A 21370-nucleotide genomic window follows, 5' to 3' on the forward strand; every position below is an offset into this window, starting at 1 on the left:
GGACTGGCCTCCAGCCTCACACCCCCAGTCTTGTCCTGGCCTCTGGCCTAGCCTTCCCCCGTCCCGCGCCCAGCAGTCTCCTTGGTCTCTGGCCCGGCCTGGCTGCCAACCTTGATGTGTCCTTGCTCTGTGCCTGGTTCGGCAGCAAGTGAAACTGGGCAGCCCTGACTATGTGAACCATGATAGTGATGAGGCCACGGAAGATTTCATGCGGCGCATTGAGTGCTATGAGAATTCGTATGAGTCACTGGATGAGGACCTTGACAGGTGAGTGAGGAGAGCACCATGTCCTGCAACTATGATGGTGGGTGGTGAGGGTCCCCTCTTGGCTGCTTCCTTGTGACTTGCCGTGGTGGTGGCTTAGGGGCCATCCCAACTGGCAGAGATGGTCTGACCCTGTTTCTTTCCTTCGGGCAGAAATCGTGGGCCAGAGGTGACTTGGAGAACCCCTATTACCTTATGTGGAACTCCGCAAGCCAGAATTTTCTGTTTTTCCATGCAACTCTTGATCTCAAGGTCATAAGTTCAAGCCCCCTGCATTGGGTGTAGAGTTTACGAGAGAGAGAGAGAGAGAGAGAGAGAGAGAGAGAGAGAGAGAGAGAGAGAGAAAGAAAGAAAGAAAGAAAGAAAGAAAGAAAGAAGGAAAGAAGGAAAGAAAGAAAGAAAGAAGGAAAGAAAGAAAGAATTTTCTGCTATTGCCTTATAAAATCAAGCCTAATTTCTATGTAGAAGGTCTTCCTGCAAGGCATTTGCAAGCATTACATGTTCTTTAAATTTGTAGTCTGTGTTTTGAGCCAGGGTGGGGGTGAGGGGGAAGGAGTGCCCAGATCCTGTCTATGCATAGCTGGCAGTGGCCCATGTGGCCCATTCCAGAATGGCAGACCCAGCAGGAGGAAGTGTTGGGTGGGGAGGGGTCTTTAGGCCCACAAGGGGTATTCAGCTGAGGCTCTTAGAGTAGCAAACTTTACCTGTAAAGGGTCAGGTAGCAAATATTTTAGGCTTCAGGAACATACAGTTTGTGTTGAGCTATTTAACTCCACCATTGTAGTGCAAAGGAAACATAGACAATATGTCAACAAATGAGCAAGTCCCAATAAAAGTTTATTTACAAAAACAGGATGCTGACTGAATTTGACTTGTTGGCCATAGTTCGCCAGCTTCTGTATAACAGCGTAAGTGGGGACAGTGGTTAAGTAAGTAATACTGTGGCCCCTTGGTAAAGTATTGCATAGTCACAACTCAGAGCGAAGACACGTGGGACAGTGTAAGTTACATAGTGTTAAATGAAAGGCTGGAATATAAACTTGGGTGAGGGTCCTGTATAATCAACATGAGAACATCTACTGCCTACGAGCCCAGGAGAACAAGTGCCTGGAAGAGGAATGATTTCTCTGGGTCTTTGCAGAGTAATTCCTACACTGGCTGAGTCTCCTTGGCCAGGCTCTGTGGCCAGCTCAAGCCAGCTGCCACCCACTGCCTGGGCCACTGTGGTATTTTATGTTTCTCCAGTCACCCCAGGACAGTGGTTTTCCTCATGGTTCTGTTATGTGATTGCACGAGAGAGGCTTACTGGGGCAGCTTCTGTTGGATTCCTCACTTAGTGAATGGGGCTGCTGTTTTTATTGGTATTGATGTAACAACCCTAAACTAAACCCATGCCCTGGGGCCAGACAGTGAGAACTCAGATGAGAACATACAGAAGGGCCATCCTGGGCCAGCCCAGAACACTTGCCTGAGAAACTCCGCCTTTCCTCCTGCTGCCTCCCCAACACCCAGTAAACATAAGCAGATGAGCGAGGCGAGCGTGTCCTCCCAACCACCATGCTGCCCAGCCCGAGCAAATAAGCAACCAAGGGAAGCGGCTGAGCTGGGTTACAGGGGGAAGCAAGGAAAGGCAGGGGCAGGGGTGGCTGGCCAGGGAAGCAGAGGGGAAGAGCGTTTGCCAGCTACCCCCAGGTCAATCCTGGAAAAAAACTATCTCTTATTTACCTTACAGACTGTGCGTTGAAAGCTCGGAGGTAGGTAAGCGGGGTCCGGGGGACACAGCAGCAGTGAAAGTCACAATGTGTATTACTGACCCTGTGCTTTGGATGTCACCTTTTGGAAACATGACAAGTGTTGAGCACCTCTCATGGGGTTTGTCTGGATGTCACATGTGTTACTGCCTCCTCACCCCTGTCACTTGCATACCAGCTGCTGGTCCTGTGTGTTGTGATCTCAACTCTGGTGGTCAGAAATGCACAGCTCTGCAGCTAGTTCCTATGGCTGGCAGGATAAGCCCTCGAGGGCCAAGTCACACTCATAGGTCTTTCTCTACCTTCTCTCTGCAAAGGGATCTGTCCTACATCAAGATCATGGACGTGGGGCAGAGCTATGTGGTAAACCGTGTGGCTGATCACATCCAGAGCCGTATCGTATATTACCTCATGAATATCCATGTGACCCCCCGCTCCATCTACCTCTGCCGGCATGGGGAGAGTGAGCTCAACCTCAAGGGCCGGATTGGCGGGGACCCGGGACTGTCCCCCCGGGGCAGGGAGGTCAGTGTGTGTGTGTGTGTGTGTGTGTGTGCACGCGCGCGCACACGCGCTGCACTAGCATCCAGGGTTGTAGGGGGAGCTGCGCATTGGTACTCCTGGGCAGCTGGGTGCATGTATGTGTGTGTCCAATGGGCCTGGGCTCTAGCTCTTGTAGCTACTCTGTAATCAAGATGGATGACCTTCATTCAGTCTGGAATGTTCCTGTCATGTAAAGGAACTTGGAAAGTCACCAAGCACCAAGCTAGGCTCTCTGGCTTTCATATGAGCTGTCACCAGCTGGGCCCCTTTCCCTGAAGAGGCCTGCCATTATAGGAGTGACCCAAGTGTCTGCAGTGTAGCTGATAGCCACACCACAGTCCAGGGGAGATATTGAAGCCTCTGTAGGGAGGTCATAGGGTCCAGGACACATGGTGGGCAATGGCAGGAGACATAATGATGGAACTGGAACGACAACTGGAATTACACAGAGGGTCTGGAGAGAATGTATAAGAACAGCACTTGAGGTCTGTTCTCATGAGGTTCTCATGAGGTCTGTTCTCTGTGCTCTCAGAGGCTAGATGGGCATGACACCATCCATTGGGCCCTGTGGCTTCAGGGTCCCTTGAAGACAACCTTGGATCTGTGTGTCTGAATTTGCTTCTGATACATTTCAGTTTGCTAAGAGTCTGGCCCAGTTCATCCGTGATCAGAACATCAAGGACCTGAAGGTCTGGACGAGCCAGATGAAGAGGACCATCCAGACAGCTGAGGCCCTGGGTGTGCCTTATGAGCAGTGGAAGGTCCTCAACGAGATCGATGCGGTAATCACTGCTCCTGCCCTCCACTGCCCTTCACCTCCAATCCCAAACCTCCACTGCCTGGGGCTCACAATTCCTGTCTGCTCACTGTCCCTGCCCTTGCCCTCTGCTGCCCACTGCTGCCTGGAATTCAGGTGCTCACCGTCCTGGCTCCCGCCCTCCTGGGCGCTCACTGGCTCTGCTTGCTTACCATCTGTGCCCTCTGCTGTCCTCCACAGCCCTGTGTTCCTGGGCATGGCTGCGCTCAGCCAGGGCACCTGTGCTGAGGCTTGGGAGAGCTCACTCTTCCAATTTCCTTCAGGTTTTAGGAATTGGATTCCTCCCTCCTGTCTTCTTTCCTTCCTCTCTTCCTCCTCCTCTCCTTCCTTCCCCTCCTCCTTCCCCTCCCTATGCGGGACTCAATCCCAGGACCCCAGGATCAGGATCTGAGCGAAGGCAGACGCTCAACCACTGAGCCACCCAGATGCCCCCTTTCCCTTCTTTTGAATTTAACTATCTCAACCAACCAGAATTTATTTTTTTTCTTTAAAAAAATTTTTAAAGATTTTATTTGAGAGACAGAGAGCACATGGTGGGGAAGAGAGAGGAGGGCAGAGGAAGAGGCAAAAGCAGACTCCCTGCGGAACAGGGAGCCCAGCCCGATGTAGGGCTCCATCCCAGGACCCTGAGATCATGACCTGAGTGGAAGGCAGATGCTCAACTGACTGAGCCCCCCAGGCACCCCAGTCAACTGGAATTTCTTTTGGCATTCTAACATAAGCCTTAAATCTGATCTCACTTACCTATAACCACCCATTTATCTTTTCCCTGTTGGCTTATTTCACCTACTTTTATGTTAAGTACCACTTAGGGTATCACAGTGTTTTAATTGTGGCCATTTTTCACTCTGTTTCTTGGCCATTTAGATATCTTTTATGAGGTCTTGTGTTCTTTTTCTTCCCCTGTTGGATGGCCTACCTTTTTCTTTTTTTTTTTTTTAAGATTTTATTTATTTATTCATGAGAGACAAAGAGAGAGAGAGAGAGAGAGAGGCAGAGACACAGGCAGAGGAAGAAGCAGGCTCCATGCAGAAAGCCCGATGTGGGACATGATCCAGGATCGTGCCCTGAGCCAAAGGCAAACGCTCAACCACTGAGCCATCCAGGCGTCCTGGATACACTGCCAATTTCTGATGGGGAGCCAGACGTTTTGGATGAACAGTGTTGGAGATAATTTTGGCTTGGGTTAATGTTTTCTCTCTCCAGAGAGAGAAACTTTTACTTTGGGCAGCCAGTTGTGGTAGGTTACCTTAGTCTACTTAGGGATAGAGCAATTGCAGAGCTGCATTTTGACCTTCATAGAGGCCACTAGATTTTCAAGTCTTCCTTTTTTTTTTTTATTTTTTTTTTATTTTCAAGTCTTCCATCTCCGAGAATGTAGCCTTGAAAGTTCTGATGGAAAAACTTGTGAGTGCACGCTTCTTCTTTTGTCCCCTCAGCCCAAGATTGCTGCCAGCTTGTCCAGGCTTCTGTCCACTCAGTCCTGACTTCCTGCTTGGCTTTTCCTCCTCCATGCCCCAGCCCCAGTTTTATTCAGATATGATAGATGGGTAACATTGTGTTAGTTTTAGGGGTGCAACATGATGACTTGGTATACATATATATTATGAAATGATTACTAAAACAAGCTTAGTTAACGTATGTCACCTCCCATAGTTACACTTTTTTTTTCTTGTGAGAACTTTGAAAATCTAATCTCAGCAACTTTCAAATATATGACAAAGTATTATTAACTGTAGTCACCATGATGTATGTTATATTCCCAAGACTTACTTATTTTATCACTGGAATTTTGTACCTTTTAACCACCGTCACTCATCTTCCCCACCCCATCCCCCATCTCATCCTTTTAAAGATTTTTTTTAACTTATTTATTCATGATAGACATAGAGAGAGAGAGACAGAGACAGAGACACAGGCAGAGGGAGAAGCAGGCTCCATGCCAGGAGCCTGACACAGGACTCGATCCCGGGACTCCATGATTGCGCCCTGGGCCAAAGGCAGGCGCCAAACCGCTGAGCCACCCAGGGATCCCCACCCCCCTTTTTAAAGGTTTTTTAAAAATTTATATCTCATCCTTTTAACTGCCACTTTCAAAGCAACAAAACCCCGAAGGAAGAAATGATGCCATGTATCAGGTTCACCTCTTTGGGTTTCCTTTTCTCCAAGACCTTGGCCCCTTTTGGCCTCTCTACCTTGTAGCTCTATGATACTATCAAACAGATTTAAATTTTTTTTCAGTCTGGCTTTTCTAGTTGCTCTCTCTGGAGGGTGGTTCTGAAGCCAGCTAGGCCACCATTGCCTGAAGTTTAAGCTGGTAATAAGATCAGATTTGAAGTGTAGAGAGGTCACCCCAGCTGGCGTAGAGAATGGTTTTGTTGGGTGAGATAGGGGGACAGGCTGGAGAAGGGAGACCAGTGAGGGACGTTTGCAGTGGCCTGGTAAGGTGATGACATCTGGAACTTGGCTGGCAGCAGTGCAAGAGGGAGAAGTGGATAGATTTGCAGGCTGTTTATTCATTTATTCAAGTATTTAAGTGAACCTGCCCCGTGGTAGGAACTGGGCCAGGTGCTGAGGACCGACATGGTGAGGTGATAGAAGTGATAACTGAGGGTTGGGGTGAGAAGAAGATAAGCATCCAGGACGATTCCAGCTTTCCAGCCCCCGGGAAAGGTTCTGGGTCACGTGAGGGCAAGAACTGTATCTACCTTGTATCCCACATGGTAGGTGCTCAAGAAATATGTACTGAGCGGAAGAAGGAAGTTTGGGGGAGAATTGGTGAGCTCTTTAAGAGAGTAAGCATGGGGGAGCTCCAGTGGCCCAGCGGTTTAGCGCCACCTTCAGCCCCGGGTATGATTCTGGAGCCCCGGGATCAAGCCCCACGTCAGGCTCCCTGCATGGAGCCTGCTTCTCCCTCTGCCTGTGTCTCTGCCTCTGTGTGTGTATGTCTCTCATGAATAAATAAATAAAATCTTAAAAAAAAAAATGAAGAAGGCAAACACTTTCAGTGACTCATCTCATAGCCCCTTTGACCATTTTGTAGGCTCCCATCAGTGGTGGCTCCTGGGAGTTGTGGGAGACCTGCAGCCATGCTTCCTTGGTTTTCCTGAGCCTGCGTGGATGCCACTGTCTGCCCTGCAGGGACTCGGATACGGCTCTAGCATTGGGTTTTGCACAGAGGCCTTAGGCCACCCCAGTTTTTTTTCCTTTATAGTTGATCTGATTATTTTCCTAGATGCTGGTGGATTCTCTTCTTTATCTTTTGAGTTTGGAAGCTATTCTAATATCTGTGATCTATTCATCATCTTTCTTTATCTTTGTTCTTTTCCTGGGTTCTGGTAAACAGCCTTGGGCTAGCCTTTTATTTCAACATTGGGATTTTTTTGTTGTTCTTTGTTCAATCCACAATTCACAGCCTTATTTGTTCTTTTTAAAAAAATACCAGCTTTATTGAGAAATAATTCACATACCATATGGTTCATATACCTAATGCATACAATTCACTGGTTTTTAGTATATTCACACAGTTGTGCAACCACCACCGCAATCAATTTCAGAACATTTCATTACTCCAATGAAACCCTGACCATAGCTATCCCTCTGTTTCCTGCAACCCCTTCCCCCAGCCCTAGGCTACCACTAATCTACCACTCCATGGACTGGCCTAGTGAGGATATTTCATATAAATGGAATCATACACTATGGGGTCTTTTGTGACTGGCTTCTTTCACTTAGCATTTATTTTTTAAAGATTTTATTTAATCATGAAAGAGAGAGAGAGAGAGACGCAGAGGCACAGGCAGAGGGAGAAGCAGGTTCCATGCAGGGAGCCCGACGTGGGACTCGACGTGGGTCTTCAGGATCATGCCCTGGGCTGAAGACTGTGCTAAACCGCTGAGCCACCGGGGCTGCCCGTATTTTTAGAGTCCATTCATGTGGTAGCGTGGGTCAGAGCTTCATTCCTTTATATTGCCCCATATCCTGTCATATGGATATACCACATGACATATTTAGTTATCAGTGGTTGAGCTTTTTGGGGGGGTTGCATTTGGGGCTATTAGGAATAATGTTGCTGTGAACACTTACGTGCAGGTTTCTGTATGGATGTGTCATTCCTCTTGGGTGTATATGTAGGAGTAAAATTGCTGGGTCATATTGTAAACTCTGTGTTTAACCTTGTGAAAGACTGCCAGATTGCACCATTGTACATTCCCACCAGCAGTGCGTGAGGGTTCTGGTTTCTTCCCCTCCTTACCAACTCTTGTTATTATTTTTTTATTAGTAGCCAACCAGCAGTAGAACATAATTCAGCAAGTTCTCTGCCATTTTATTACAAAAATCACTTTTTCTTTTTTCTTTAGTGTCCAGTAAATACCACCTCTTTTTTATTTTTTTTCTTTTTATTTTTTTTATGATTTTATTTATTCATGAGAGACACACAGAGAGAGAGAGAGAGAGGCAGAGACACCGGAAGAGGAAGAAGCAGACTCCATGCAGGGAACCTGATGTGGGACTCAATCCCAGGACTCCAGGATCACCCTGGGCCTAAGGCTGGCACTAAACCACTGAGCCACGCAGGGATCCCCCACCTCCATTCCCTACTGATGCCTCACTAGAAGCACTTTTAACATTCGTATTTTTTAAAAATATTTATTTATTTATTTATTTATTTATTTATTTGAGAGAGAGAGAAAGAGCATGAGTGGGGCAGGGGTGTGCAGAGGGGAGAGGGAGAGAGAGAATCTCAAGCAGATTCTCTGCTAAGTGTGGAGCCCAACACAGGGCTCAATCCCAGGACCCTGAGATCATGACCTAAGCTGAAATTAAGAGTTGGCTGCTTAGGGGTGCCTGACTGGCTCAGTTGTTTAAGGTGTCCCTAAACCAATCTGTTAAAAAAGAAAGTTGGCTGCTTAATCAATTGAACCACCTAGGCACCTCAACATCCATATTTCTAACAGCGTTATGCTCATGAGGATATATGTATTTTTAAGATAATAGAAGCTTGGGACACCTGGGTGGCTCAGCGGTTAAGCACCTGCCTTCGGCCCAGGGCGTGATCCTGGAATCCTGGGATCAAGTCCCATATCGGGCTCCCTACATGGGGCCTGCTTCTCCCTCTGCTTATGTCTCTGCCTCTTCCTGTGTCTGTCATGAATAGATAAATAAAATCTTTTAAAAAAGATGATAGAAGCTTTCTCTGCTGTGCTTCACTTCTTTCTGAGCCTTCAGCAGAATCACTGTCAATGCCCATATTTTTAACAAGTATCTGGTCTTTGCCAACAATCCTTGGCATCCCTTAACTTACAGATAGCTGCATCACCTCAGTCTCTGTCCTCACATGGCCTTCATCCCTGTGTGACTTTCTGTGTCTTCACCTGGTCTTCTTGAAAGGACTTCAGTTAGTGGATGAGGGCCCCCCCTTGGTGACCTCATCTACTTGGTTACATATTAAAAAACTCTCTTTTTTTTTTTCTTTTTAAGGCTTTATTTATTTTAGGGACACCTGGGTGGCTCAGCGATTGAGCGTCTGCTTTTGGCTCAGAGTGTGATCCCGGGTCTGGTATCGAGTCTTGCATCGGGCTCTCCATGGGGAGCCTGCTTCTCCCTTTGCCTATATCTCTGCCTCTCTCGGTGTGTCTCTCATGAATAAATAAATAAAATCTTTTTTTTTTTTAAGATTTTATTTATTTAAGAAACAGCACATACACACAAGTTGAAGGAGGGACAGAGGGAGAGGGAGACAGAGACTCCCAAGCAGACTCCACACTGTGTGCAGAGCTGGACTCAGGGCTCAATCTCACAACCCTGAGATCATGACCTGAACCAGAACCAAGAGTCAGATGCTCAACCAACTGAGCCACCCAGGTGCCCCCAAAACCCTATTTCTTTTTTTTTTTAATTTTTATTTATTTATGATAGTCACAAAGAGAGAGAGAGAGACAGAGACACAGGCAGAGGGAGAAGCAGGCTCCATGCACCGGGAGCCCGACGTGGGATTCGATCCCGGGTCTCCAGGATCGCGCCCTGGGCCAAAGGCAGGCTCTAAACCGCTGCACCACCCAGGGATCCCCAAAACCCTATTTCTAAATAAAATCATGCTCACAAATACCAGGTGTTAGGACTTGAACACCCCACTCAACAAAGATGGTTTGTCTCTCTAGGAATTCTCTGACTTAATGTAAGTTACCTCATTTGTTGGCACAGAGTTGTTCACAATAGTCCCTTAGAGTCTCTTCTCTTTCTGTAAGCTTGGTAGTAATATTCCTCTTTTGTGCCTGATTGTAGTGATTTGAGCTTTTTCTCTTGTCAGTTTGGCAAAGGATTTGTGAATTCCGTTAATCTTATCAAAGAACCAATTTCTGCTTTCATTGCTTTTTTCTCTTTTCTATTAAATTTGTTTCTGCTTGTATCTTTTTTACTTCCTTCCTTCTGCCTGCTTTGTGTTTAGCTTGCTCTTCTTTTTCCAGTAACTTTAGGTGGGATGATTTGCGATCTTTCTTCTTCTTCTTTTTTTTTTATATATATAGACATTTACAGCTATAAGTTTTCCTCCCGGTTTTTCTTTCTTAATAGACAACTTTGCCCCAAGGCTTTGTCTAGGAAACAACTTAGAACAAAGGCAGAGAACAGCAGCTTTTTATTAGGACATTTTATGGCTTCTTCTCCTCTCAAGGCCCTTGAACCATACTTAAGTGTTCTCAACCAGTGTTCTCTGCTGGATTTCTTTGAAAATAGCATTTGTATAAGGTAATCTATGCTACATGTGAGTGAGTGTGTATATTGAAGGACACAAGTGAAATCTTGCTTTATAGCTTGTACAACAGTCCATATTCAGAGTAAGTATTTCTATAGCACAGAAAACAGAAGACACAATAGTTAACATTTCTGTGTTTATTTTTATGGCATAAACTGGATGGATGGATGATGGATGGATGGAAAAGACTGTTCTGGTAGCTCTTTACAAATGAGATGCAGACTCCTCTTTTATGGGCCTGCTCCTCCCAGATAGGTTCTAAGTCCAGGCTAGGAGGGGCCCCATGGCCTAGGAAATGCCCTGTAAACCTGGTCCCCTCTGCCTGCCCTCCCCCTTGACACAGGGTTGATCCCGGGCCTTGCATGGGAGATGTGATGACCACTGTGTCTCCCTAGGGTGTCTGCGAGGAGATGACCTATGAGGAAATTCAGGATCATTATCCACTGGAGTTTGCCCTGCGGGACCAGGACAAGTACCGGTACCGGTACCCCAAGGGGGAGGTAGGTGGGATTTGGGGCCTTAGTCCCAGCCGCCACCTGCCGTGCCTCAGAACCCCTGGAGCACTCTGTGGAGGCTGCATGGACAGCAAGTGGGGCCTGACCCTAGAGCTTGGCCAGGCTGTGTGTGTGTGTCATCTCTACCACTTCCCAGCCATGGTGCCCAGGCTGCAGTCCTCACCCACCTTGGGCAGGTGCACTGGACTCCCAACTCTGAGACTCGTTGGATCCCTGCTCCCCAGTATTGCTCATCTTTGCTTTTCCCCTTCCCCGTGGTATCACAGGGATCATGTCCTCCCTGTGGCTCCAGATTCAGGGCCCTGAATACAGACCTAGAGAGACTTTTCCCAATTGAGTCGTGGCACAGCAAGCCATGTGCTCTGACACCTTCCCTCAGGCTGGCTTCTGTCTCAGCCCAAGCTCCAGCTCAGAAATAGGTCACCGTTGACTTGGGTATCTTCCATTTCTAGGAAGTGGCCTGGGCCAGTGGCCAAACCAAGATACCCCTGCAGACACACAAGTGTGTATGCACATCCATGGACACACGCAGAAGATCCCCATACCCCCACCCCAGATGCCAGACTCCCAGCCCCTCTGCTATACTATCTTCAGGAAAAGTACAGCTCTGGGGAGCTTTAATTATTCCCCTTGTGGACTGGGAGACAGAGCTCAGATTTAAAACTAACCCATCACAGTAAAAAGAAGCAAAGCAGTGGCCTGTTCAGACTTGAGAATACAAAGGGAGAATTGGTAGGGAAATTACAGTTACCAAAAGAACTGATCTAGAATTCCCCTAGAACTACAGGGCATTGCTCCAGTCAGCGTACTTTCAGCTGCAGCTTGAGGTGTGTGTTTTGAAGAACCACTTGCTGTATGCAAAGAGGGCTTGGTCTCTAGGTGGATAAGTCTCTAACCCTCAGGGCACAAGTGTAGGTCCAAGGGCTCCCTCAACAGCTACCTCAAGGCACCCAGGGGAGGCACAGGACAGGCAGACGGTGAGGATTGTTGTTCCTAGGCCCTGAGGAATGCCGACAGGTTGTGCTCCGGGAAGTTTTGGAGGGTCTTTGCTCCTCCTACCCCCACGGTTCCTTCTGTGTGTTCCACCTGCTGTGGGCTAGAGGGGTGTGGTGTCTCTCCCACCAGTCCTCAGCTGCCAGTGTGTGAATTCCAGCAGGAGAGGGCTCAGCCAAGGGCCCTATAGGTGGGTGTACGAGATGGCCCCTTAAGATGGTAGCCCGAGGCCCAGCCCTGCCCTCTAGTCCTCCCAGGCCGTGGCCCTAGGGTGGAGGATGCGATCTTTCCCAGGCTGCTAAGTCTCCCCTCCCAGCTTCCCTCTCAAGCTGGATATCTCACTGTCCTATAGGGGCAGGCCTTAGCCTGGAGCTGTCCACCCCCAGGTCCCCAGGGGTCAGGCTGGAGTATCCCTAGCCACAACCTCCCAGAATGGTGAGGGTCCCGGGCATGAGGAGGTAGCCTGCTACCCAGAATGTCTCCATCACTACCCCTGGAGCAGGGCCTGAGGGACCCTTCCCACTTCCCTTGCAGTCCTACGAGGACCTGGTCCAGCGACTCGAGCCTGTCATCATGGAGCTGGAGAGGCAGGAGAATGTGCTGGTCATCTGCCACCAGGCCGTGATGCGCTGCCTCCTGGCCTACTTCCTTGATAAGGCAGCAGGTGCGGGCTGGTCCCCTGGGAGGTGGGATGTGTATATGTGAAACAGAGGGACTGTTATGTGGGCATCCCTGGTGTGCCAGCCCTTCCTATCTGTGTCCACAGAACAGCTGCCCTACCTCAAGTGTCCACTGCACACCGTCCTGAAGCTAACCCCTGTGGCTTACGGTAAGGAAGCTTCCTGCACACTCATCTGGTTGCCAGGTTCTGGCTTTCCATGGGGCTCTGTGAATTTTCTGCAGATCCCTGAAAATTCCATTAGGGGCTCATTCCTCTTCTGCCCACTCCACTGCCTTTCCCAGTTTACTTTTTTTTAAAGTAAGCTCTACACTCAACGTGGGGCTGGAACTCGTGATGCCAAGATCAAGAGTCACATGCTCCCCTGACTGAGCCTGCCGGGAGCCCCTCCCAATTTACTTTTTACCTTTTTTTTTGGTTTTAATTTCTGTGGCCACATGTGCCTTTCCAGTGATCCTTTACCATCACCCACCTGCATGAAGGGCTTTTCTACTGTTTTTTCTGAAACCCCCACAAAGCCCCATGGCTCCTACGACCTGGGCCTTAAAATATTCGGGGTATTTTGAGTGCAGAATCGTTTGAGTCCCACCTCTGCCTTTCACTGTGCCCACAGAGACCTCAGGCCACCTCCTAAACTCCTGGGTCTCAGCTCCTCAAGTTCAACATAGACTATGAGGCACCCCTCAGGTAGCCATGTCCTTGGGAGAATCACTGTAAAGCCCAGTGGCAGCAGGTGTCATGCCATTCATCCCCTTGTCCCTATTGCACTGAGCACCTGGTGTAGCATAGATTTGGCTCTGTGTTTGTGGCACACTTGGGGTGAGTGGTTTGGGGGTCCCCTGAAGGCTCATGTAACGATTCCATGCTGAGCTCAGGCCCACTGCTCCTTAGAATGCCCTCCACCCCGGCAGTGGATAGCTTGTGTCCTCAGCATAGCCCTCCTGGGTGTCTGGGCTTCTCACCAAGGCTGTGCTGTGACACATGATAAGCACAGGCCTAATGGGGTGCCTCGTCCTTCCTCATGTGCTCCTCAAAGGTGCCTAAGGTGGGAGGACCAGGATGAAGCTGAGAATGGCTGCTCTGTTCTATAATACTCCAGGCCTCTACCCGAGAGAAGCTTCTACCCTTTATGGGTCTAGCTGCCCTCCAGGAGGGGAAATGGATTTACATCTTTCCTTTGGCAGGTTGTAAAGTGGAGTCTATATTCCTGAATGTGATGGCTGTGAACACGCACCGGGACAGGCCTCAGGTAACAACAGGGTTATTGCGGGGTGGCAAGCATATTCCTGGGGGCATAAGATACGGTATCTTCCAAACCCAGGTCCGGTTGGGGTGCCTGCCAGAATGAGCCTGAGTACTCTGCCAAACCTGCTCTTTTATCACCAGGACAAGATTATGACTCTGGGCGAGGCCTTCCCAAGGATGCCGCCCTGGCAGTGGGGAGGTCCCTGGGTGTGATGGCTTCCCAGCAGCCCTACCATAGAGGTCTGTGCCGGGGGAAAGGAGTTCCCAGCTTGTGGAGCTGAGGAAAGCGTCAGGCCTTCCATTCCTTAGGCCTGAGCTCAGCAGGCTGTGGAAAGAGCTGGGCTTTGTGGTCTGGCAAGGGCTATCTGTGGCTGAGGGCTGTCCAGGGTACCCTGTGCCCCAGCTCAGAGTACAGAGCAGGCCGCAGACTAGGAGAGGTCTGAAGGCTGCTGGGACCTCATCTGACACCTGTCCACTGATGCTCAGACCCAGAGGAAGGCGCCCCCAAGGAAGGGCCTCCTTCCTTGCTCCCACTGGTGAGGAGGCAGGCCCATAGCCAGCTCTTCCCTCCCACTTGACTCAGGCCTGAGGTAGGACGTGGGATGGCCTCATTCTGGGTGCTGCCTGTCATGTGTGCTAGGAGCCAGCAGGACCCAGGGCACCGTGCACCCCTGCCTTTGAATCCTCATGTTTGTCCACCCACCATGTGTTGAGAGGCTCTTGGGCCCTGGCTCTTAGGGAAATTTGGCTCCTAGGGGGTGAGTATGTGAACCCAGAGGGCTATGGTGATGGGGAAAGGAGACAGCAGGACAGTGGATGTCTACCTATTCTCACCACAGAGTGAATGTTCTGTGTTTTGTTTGTTTTGCAGAATGTAGACATCTCGAGGCCTCCGGAGGAAGCCCTGGTCACGGTTCCCGCTCACCAGTGACCATGTCTCATCCATGGTGACCCCCAGGAAGGTATTAATCCCGGCAGACAAGGTCATCCCAAGCCCCCTGGTCCATGTGACAGTTTCTATGCTGGAGCATCCTCAAGCTGCACCTGGCTGGTGGCACCCAGAGCCCCTGCACCAGCCCACCTGCTTCCTTGTTAATGGAGACAGGATTCCATGAGGTGCCCAACCTGCTGCTAAAAATCATTTGGTCAGACTGCATCTGCCCTGGACTGGTGAGAGGTTTCCTAGCAACCTGGTCCTTCTGTTGCAGCTTTGAGGTGTCCTCTCACTGGTCAGTTGGCTTTGTGAAGTATGAAACCCTAAACATGTGAACGGAGAGCGCATGCTGTGATGCTCCCACCATGGCCGAACTGTCTGAGGTAGACCTGAGGATTCCAGCAGGGACTCTGCTTCCCTCTCCGTGTGGGGCCCTGAGCTCTGCTCCTTGGGTCCGGGGGAATGCCCTTCCCATCCTGCCCTGACAGGAGCTGGAGAGCCGCCGAGGCAGACCCCTCCACCAGCCAGGCCGTTGTGTCGGAGCCGCTTGTGAGAACACTGTGCTCACTTCATGCCGTGATGCATAGAAACCCACGGGGAGCACAGCCTCTCTGGTCACTCCTTCCCTACTGTGCACACACTGGAACATTTGGGGGAGCTGGTGGCCAAGGCCCCTGCCCAACTGCTATCGCAGTGAAAGCACTCAAAGACAGGGCAGTCGTGTAAGCACCCCCGTTCCAGTGCACATCCCAGGTGCTCGGGGGGAGAGGCTGCCAACCTGCCTCGCCCTCCTGGCTGTGCTCTCTAGGCTACCTCTCCCCCACTGCCACCTGTTTCCATGCAGGAGCACACCCTGGGGGGCAGACAAATGCATTTGCTGTGAATGATTCATAGAAAAAAGCCTGTCCTGACGTTCATTGACCTCTGCCTGTGACACCGAGCAGGGGAAAGGCAGGAAATCCGAGGCGCCCTGTCCAGGGGAGGATTTTCCCAGCATAGTGCAGCTTCGGATTCCTGTGTATGGGAGCCTGTCCTGGCAGGAAACTGCCTTGGGACGCTGCCACCTGTCATGCCCCTGAGTTCTTTTGGGTCCAAAGAGGCAGGCTGGGCAGTAGGTTCTGGCTCCCATTTTGTAGCTGGGCAGGAGGCCAGGCCAGCAAATTGTGAGGCTGCGTGAGGAGGGGTCTGGGTCTGCAGCTGGATGCCCTGCATCCCCAAGTGGGTCCTGGTCCAGGAGCCTGAGCCCACTTTGTATCTGGAACCTTCCCTGGCAGAACAGCCCACCTTTCCTGGCCTCCTGGGGCTTTCGTAGCCTGTAGTTGCCGCCTGCCCCTGAGGGAAGCATGCGCCCCTGCCCCCAGCTGATGGTGGCTCAGCCCTGTGTGCTGCAGTGGCTGTGGACAGACCCAGTAGAGGGCTGGAGCAGAATCTTCTGGACTTACCTCCTGCCAGAGCCCCTAGCCCTGGCCTCAGGACCAGAGGACCATGCCACTGTCTTTGGGACATGAGGACCATAGCCTTTGTTTCTGTGTCCCCCAGAGTTTTGGTGACTTGGTCACTTGGACACACTCACTTGTTGGCCATAGTGGGCCTCTTTGGTTGGTGGCATGTACATCTGGATGTCCCCCACTCCAGGACCTCAGGCTGACTGAGGCAAGACCAGTGAGGCCTTTTCTCTGTGCCCAGAGGGCAGTCAGGAGCTGCTGGACCCACAGTGTTACAAGGACCGGGATAGGGCAGAGGGAAGTCTAGGGGTATGGCCTGGGTTGGGGCAGCTCTTCTCCGCCTCTGCCTGGAGTGATCTCTGCATGGGCAGCAACCCCCTGGTTGGCTGCCGGATTTTATCCATGATGGTCAACGTGCTTGTGTCAAAGACATTTTCCCATTTTCACTGGAATGGGTGTTGGTGGATCTCAGCCACATATCACACTGTGTCCAGCATTCTTTGCAATAAATATTTTTTAAAAAATTGGGGTGCCTGGCTGGCTCAGTCAGTAGACCATGTGACTCTTAAGGTTGTGAGTTTGAGCCCCACATTGGGCCTAGAGCTTACTTTAAAAAATAAATAAATAAATAAGAATCTAAGGTTGTATATATATATTTTTTAAGATTTTTAAATTTATTTATTCATGAGAGACACACAGAGAGAGAGGCAGAGACACAGGCAGAGGGAGAAGCAGGCTCCATGCAGGAGCCTAATGTGGGACTTGATCCCTGGTCTCCAGGATCACACCCTGGGCTGAAGGTGGCGCTAAACCACTGAGCCACCAGGGCTGCCCTCTAAGGTTGTATCTTGTGGCTGTTTCTCCACTTGTGAGGTGTTTCCATCTGGTTCTGCAGACTCCCATGTTGTGGTCTTTCATTGGTCTGTGTTAGGATCTTTGGTCCAGCTCCCACTTTCGTGCCTACACCCCTCTCTGGAGAGGAAACTAACTGTCTTACCCTGGAGTGAGTTCTGGGCCTGGACATGGGCAGGGCCAGGGCCAGGTTTTCTCTGGGCCAATCTTCTGGGACCTCACCCCTGAGCAGGAAGCAGATGCGTGAAGGGACATCTGGGGTGGAACACCATTAAAGGGAAATCATGGGTCCTGAATGTTGACATCCTTGGGGAGGGGAGCCAGGGGCTGGGTCGAGGACAGAGAGGCTACACAAGGTCGTGAGTGGGGGCATGTTGGCTGGTTCTGTCCTGTTTTCTTTGTCACCTACCTCTGGATTGGGGAAGATGGTGACCAAGGGCAGGGTTTGCCCTTGCCCTTGCCCCAAAACTTCATTGGATTTTATATACCTCCTGCCCTGGGGCTGGGCTATTGGAGACCAGCAGACCCCATGTGGATGGACATGGCTGGGGACCCATCGGCACCTCTCCCACTGTGTCGGGGCAGAGGTAGCCGTGGCTGGGCTGCCTCTGGGTGGTTCATTGTTGCCAAGGGCTATGGCTCTGTCTTACCCACCTGTGTCATGATGGGTGATAGAAACCCCTGGGCTTCATCCCTGTGTCCCGAGGGATTTCAGCTGTGATGGTCTTCCTGGTGGGTGAGATTTGGGGACAGCTTGATGGTCCTCACTCTGTCTCTGGGCAGAGTTCTTGGATGAACACCTGACCTGAGAGGACTCGACGCTTTTAGAAGAGGTATTAAAGATTTTTAGTAGCAAAGCAACAGCAGAAGGAATGAGATTTAACACTATGAGAATTTTTCTTCAGGTCCTTTTCTACTACAACCTAGAAAGAGGGATTATATATCATCATATTGAAAAATTGTGTAGCATTTTGGGTTCTAGGAAACAATGACCATCATTGGATGTTAGGGTCAGAAGATACTTGGATAGAAAGAAATGCTGTTGCAAAGGCTTAGACTTTAGCAAGGGCCCCTGGCTGACTTAGTTGGTGGAGTGTGCAACTCTTGATATCGAGGTTGTGAGTTCAAGCCCCACATGGGGTGTAGTGATTACTGAAAAACAAAATCTTTTAAAAAAAATCCATAGATTTCAGCAACATTTGAATTATGTTTATAATATAATATTTATTATATATTAATAAATTAAAATATAATTATCACCTGCAAAGGGGAGTGTTAATATGTTTGGCTTAGACCAATTATGTGTGGGCCTGGGTATGTTGTTACATTGTTTGAACAAAACTATTTTATTAAAAATGAAAAATGCAAAAAAAAAAAAAAAAAAGAAAGAAAAATGCAGGGGCACCTGGGTGGCTCAGTCAGTTGGGTGTGTGACTCTTAGTTTCAGCTCAGGTCATGATCTCTGGGTCTTGGGATAGAGCCCTACTTTGGGCTCTGTGCTCAGAGGGCAGTCTACTTGAGATTCTCTCCCTCTCCCTTTGCCCCTCTCCCTGTTCATGTGCAGACTCTCTCAAATGTTTTTTTAAATTATTATTTTTTTATTATTTTTATTTATTTATGATAGTCACAGAGAGAGAGAGAGAGAGAGAGAGAGAGAGAGGCAGAGACACAGGCAGAGGGAGAAGCAGGCTCCATGCACCGGGAGCCCGACGTGGGATTCGATCCCGGGTCTCCAGGATCGCGCCCTGGGCCAAAGGCAGGTGCCAAAGCACTGCGCCACCCAGGGATCCCTCAAATATTTTTTTTCAAATATTTTTTTAAAAGGAAAAAATGGGGCACCTGGCTAGCTTAGTTGGTGGAGCATGTGACTCTTGATCTCGGGGTAGTGATTTTGAGCCTCACATCCAGTAGAGATTACTTAAAAAAAAAAAAGTGGGATGCCTGGGTGGCTCAGAGTTTGAACGTCTGCCTTCACACCCAGGGCATGATCCTGGAGTCCTGGGATCAAGTCCCACCTCGGGCTCCCTGCATGGAGCCTGCTTCTCTCTCTGCCTATGTCTCTGCCTCTCTCTCTCTCTCTCTGTCTGTCTCTCATGAATAAATAAATAGAATCTTAAAAAAAAAAAAAGTGAGGGATGCCTGGGTGGCTCAGTGGGTGAGCATCTGCCTTCGGCTCAGGGCATTATCTCGAGGTCCTGGGATAGAGTCCTGCATCAGGCTCCCTGCAGGGAGCCTGCTTCTCCCTCTGCCTGTGTCTCTGTCTCTCTGTGTGTATCTCTCATGAATAAAGTTTTAAAAATTGAAAAATGGCTTTGGGGTAGACTAGCACTGGTATCTGCCACACCTCAGTTAATGGCCACAAAGCCCTTTGGGAAGGACAGTGAAAAAAGTGCCACCATGAACCTGTGCCATTTTCACAGGGGCCTCCTTCTTTAATGGGTAACCCACTCCACTTCCTTCAGGGGCCCCTGGGTTTATGAGCTGATTTTATCTAGAAACTTGGAGGAAAATCCTCTGTTTCAGGCAAATCTCTGCCAGTCCTCTTGCTAAACACATTAAGGAGGACTTTAGCGCCTACCTTTTGGTCATAGGGGCCTGGTGATCCTGGCAAAGACCCTTCCAGGCCAGACCATGCAGATTACCAGCATGTCCTACTGCATGTCATGGTCTCTTGTACCTTTCCTCGGCAGCTCAAGGCTCCTACTTGGCTCTTAACACCCAGGGCCCTCGTATCTGTGTTGAATTCAAGGAGTCATCTTAATTATAGTGTCTCTAGTCAAATCCTTGACCCATGGGGGCACCTGGGTGGTACACTCGAGTAAGCATCCGATTCTTGATTTCAGCTCAGGTCATGATCCTGGGGTCCTGAGATCAAGCCCTGCATCGGGCTCTGTGCTCAGCAGAGAGTCTGCTTGGGATACTCTTCCTCTGCCTCTCCACTTGTGCTCTTTCTCTCTCAAATAAAATAAATATTTTTTTTATTTTATTTATTTATGATAGAGAGAGAGAGGCGGAGACATAGGCAGAGGGAGAAGCAGGCTCCATGCACCAGGAGCCTGACGTGGGATTTGATCCTGGGTCTCCAGGATCGCGCCCTGGGCCAAAGGCAGGCGCTAAACCGCTGCGCCACCCAGGGAATCCCTCAAATAAAATAAATCTTAAAGAAAAAAGGAGCACCTGCGTGGCTCAGTGGTTGAGCATCTGCCTTCAGCTCAGGACGTGGTCCTGGGCTCCTGGGATCCAGTCCCATATCAGGCTCCCTGCTTCTCCCTCTGCCTATGTCTCTGCCTCTCTCTCTGTGTCTTTCATGAATAAATAAATAAATGATCTTAAAAAAAAATAGCATCTTTGCAGATGCAATGAGTTGAAGTCATACTAGGAATTGTGACACGTTTTCTGTTGTTTAAGCCACTCAGTGTGTGGTACTTTGTTACAGCAACTCTAGCAGACAAACTTTTCAGACATTCCCCTCAGCAATGAACTTCTAAATGATGGTGAAGGGAGTCTCTCTGGATAGAGTTGTCTGATAAACTCAGTCCAGCATTTGTTCTCAATGAATGAGCGAATCCTCCTGAGGCTTTGGATTCTTTCCTCTACATTCTCCCAGAGAGCTTTTGGCATCTTGATTTCATTTGGTGAGACAACTTTCCTTCCAGCCAACCAAATAGACGTACAGAACGACCTCAAGTAGCTGAAGCCAGCACACTGAATCCAAAATTTCTGGCAAGTGCACCTGTATTCATAAATTCAGCCCAATCTAAACTTTGTTTCTTATCTCCTTGGTCCAGGACCTTGATTTTCCCTTACACATATTCTCCATATTGTGACTAAGTAAAGTAAGGTCTTATAATTCCTTTGATGTATAAGCCTTCCTCTCTGAGTCTGACTTGGTTTTTTGTTAAGATTTTATTTACTTATTTGAGAGAGAAAGAACAAGCAAGGGGAGCAGCAGGCAGAGGAAGAGGGAGAAGCAAGCTCTCTGCAGAGCAGAGAGCCCAATGCAGGACTCAATCCCAGGACCTGAGCCCAAGGTAGACGCTTAATCAACTGAGCTATCCAGGCGCCCTTGGATATGACTTTTTAAAAAGATCTTCAGACATGCTGGAATCCATCTTTTTCCCCCCAATATTTTATTTTTAAGTAATTTCTACATCCAACATGAGACTTGAACCCACAATCCTGAGATCAAGAGTCACATGCTCCACTGACTGAGCCCATCAGGCGCTCTGCTGGAATCCATCTTTAATTCAAGGCACTGGGGATGTTAAGGAGTTTGGGAAGAGGGCAGGAGAAGGGTAGGCTTCCCCTTGCAAACTTATTCCCTCGCAAGGTTGCTTCTGTGGGCAGGGAGGTGCAAAGGGGCTGGTGTTGGTGGTAATCGGATTCCTCTGAGCTCTTTCATGTATCTTCATCCTGTGTATATAACACATGAAATGCCTACTTTGGGCTAAACAATGTGTACAGAGCAGTAAGCCTGACAGACAAACCCTTGCTGTCACAGAGCTGACATTCTAGTGGTGGTAGACACAGTAAAGAAATAAGTAAAAATGTAGTCCCTCACGGGGTGCCGGAGCAGAC

The 21370-nt window shown here is 49.3% G+C and overlaps 1 protein-coding gene across 4 annotated transcripts in view; it reads left to right on the forward strand.

Annotated features, from left to right (window-relative positions):
• The window catches only part of PFKFB4 (6-phosphofructo-2-kinase/fructose-2,6-biphosphatase 4), a 32197-nt gene extending 16785 nt beyond the window's left edge, over positions 1–15412 (forward strand). For 3 of the 4 annotated variants that reach the window (XM_055343600.1, XM_055343601.1, XM_055343599.1), the window contains exons 7-14: positions 146–267; positions 2333–2540; positions 3194–3340; positions 10525–10629; positions 12172–12301; positions 12404–12466; positions 13501–13565; positions 14433–15412. In XM_055343600.1, the coding sequence (XP_055199575.1) occupies positions 146–267; positions 2333–2540; positions 3194–3340; positions 10525–10629; positions 12172–12301; positions 12404–12466; positions 13501–13565; positions 14433–14492 (900 nt within the window). In that variant the 3' untranslated portion in view covers positions 14493–15412. Of the gene's footprint in view, positions 1–145; positions 268–2332; positions 2541–3193; positions 3341–10524; positions 10630–12171; positions 12302–12381; positions 12467–13500; positions 13566–14432 lie in introns of all 4 variants that reach the window. The other variant, XR_008666859.1, reaches the window with a different exon arrangement.
• Positions 15413–21370: the final 5958 nt, after the last annotated feature.

This window comes from Nyctereutes procyonoides, unplaced genomic scaffold, assembly GCF_905146905.1.
Source record: "Nyctereutes procyonoides isolate TBG_1078 unplaced genomic scaffold, NYPRO_anot_genome, whole genome shotgun sequence".
Lineage (NCBI taxonomy): Eukaryota > Metazoa > Chordata > Mammalia > Carnivora > Canidae > Nyctereutes > Nyctereutes procyonoides.